This window comes from Egretta garzetta, unplaced genomic scaffold (genome assembly GCF_000687185.1).
Source record: "Egretta garzetta isolate BGI_Z169 unplaced genomic scaffold, ASM68718v1 scaffold551, whole genome shotgun sequence".
NCBI lineage: Eukaryota > Metazoa > Chordata > Aves > Pelecaniformes > Ardeidae > Egretta > Egretta garzetta.
Genome location: NW_009258493.1, coordinates 409,067 through 409,403, shown reverse-complemented (window position 1 = coordinate 409,403; position 337 = coordinate 409,067). Strand labels below are relative to the sequence as shown.

Sequence of the window (337 nt, the reverse complement as noted above, 5' to 3'; positions counted from 1 at the left end):
GGGCGGCCGCCAAGTCGGACGACACGAGCGAGGAGGATTTCCTGGAGGAGGCGGCGGAGGAGGACGGGGGCAGCGACGGGATGGGGGGGGACGGCAGCGAGTTTCTGCAGCGGGACTTCTCGGAGACCTACGAGCGGTACCATGTGGAGAGCCTGCAGAACATGAGCAAGCAGGAGCTGGTGAAGGAGTACCTGGAGCTGGAGAAGTGCCTCTCCCGCATGGAGGAGGAGAACAACCGGCTGAGGCTGGAAAGCAAAAAACACGGGGGGGAAACGGCGGAGACGGCGCGGGTGCGGCAGCTGGAGCTGGAGGTGGACAGGTTGCGAGCGGAGAACCT

At 65.3% G+C, this 337-nt stretch overlaps 1 protein-coding gene across 1 annotated transcript in view; it reads left to right on the top strand.

Moving 5' to 3' along the window:
- Window positions 1-335, top strand: part of HEXIM1 (HEXIM P-TEFb complex subunit 1) — a gene marked incomplete at its 3' end in the record, with an annotated part of 3,333 nt that extends 2,998 nt beyond the window's left edge. Inside the window, exon 2 of the mRNA XM_035901169.1 lies at window positions 2-335. Within this exon, the coding sequence (XP_035757062.1) occupies window positions 2-335 (334 nt within the window). The remainder of the gene's footprint in view (window position 1) is intronic.
- Between the last annotated feature and the right edge of the window lie 2 nt (window positions 336-337).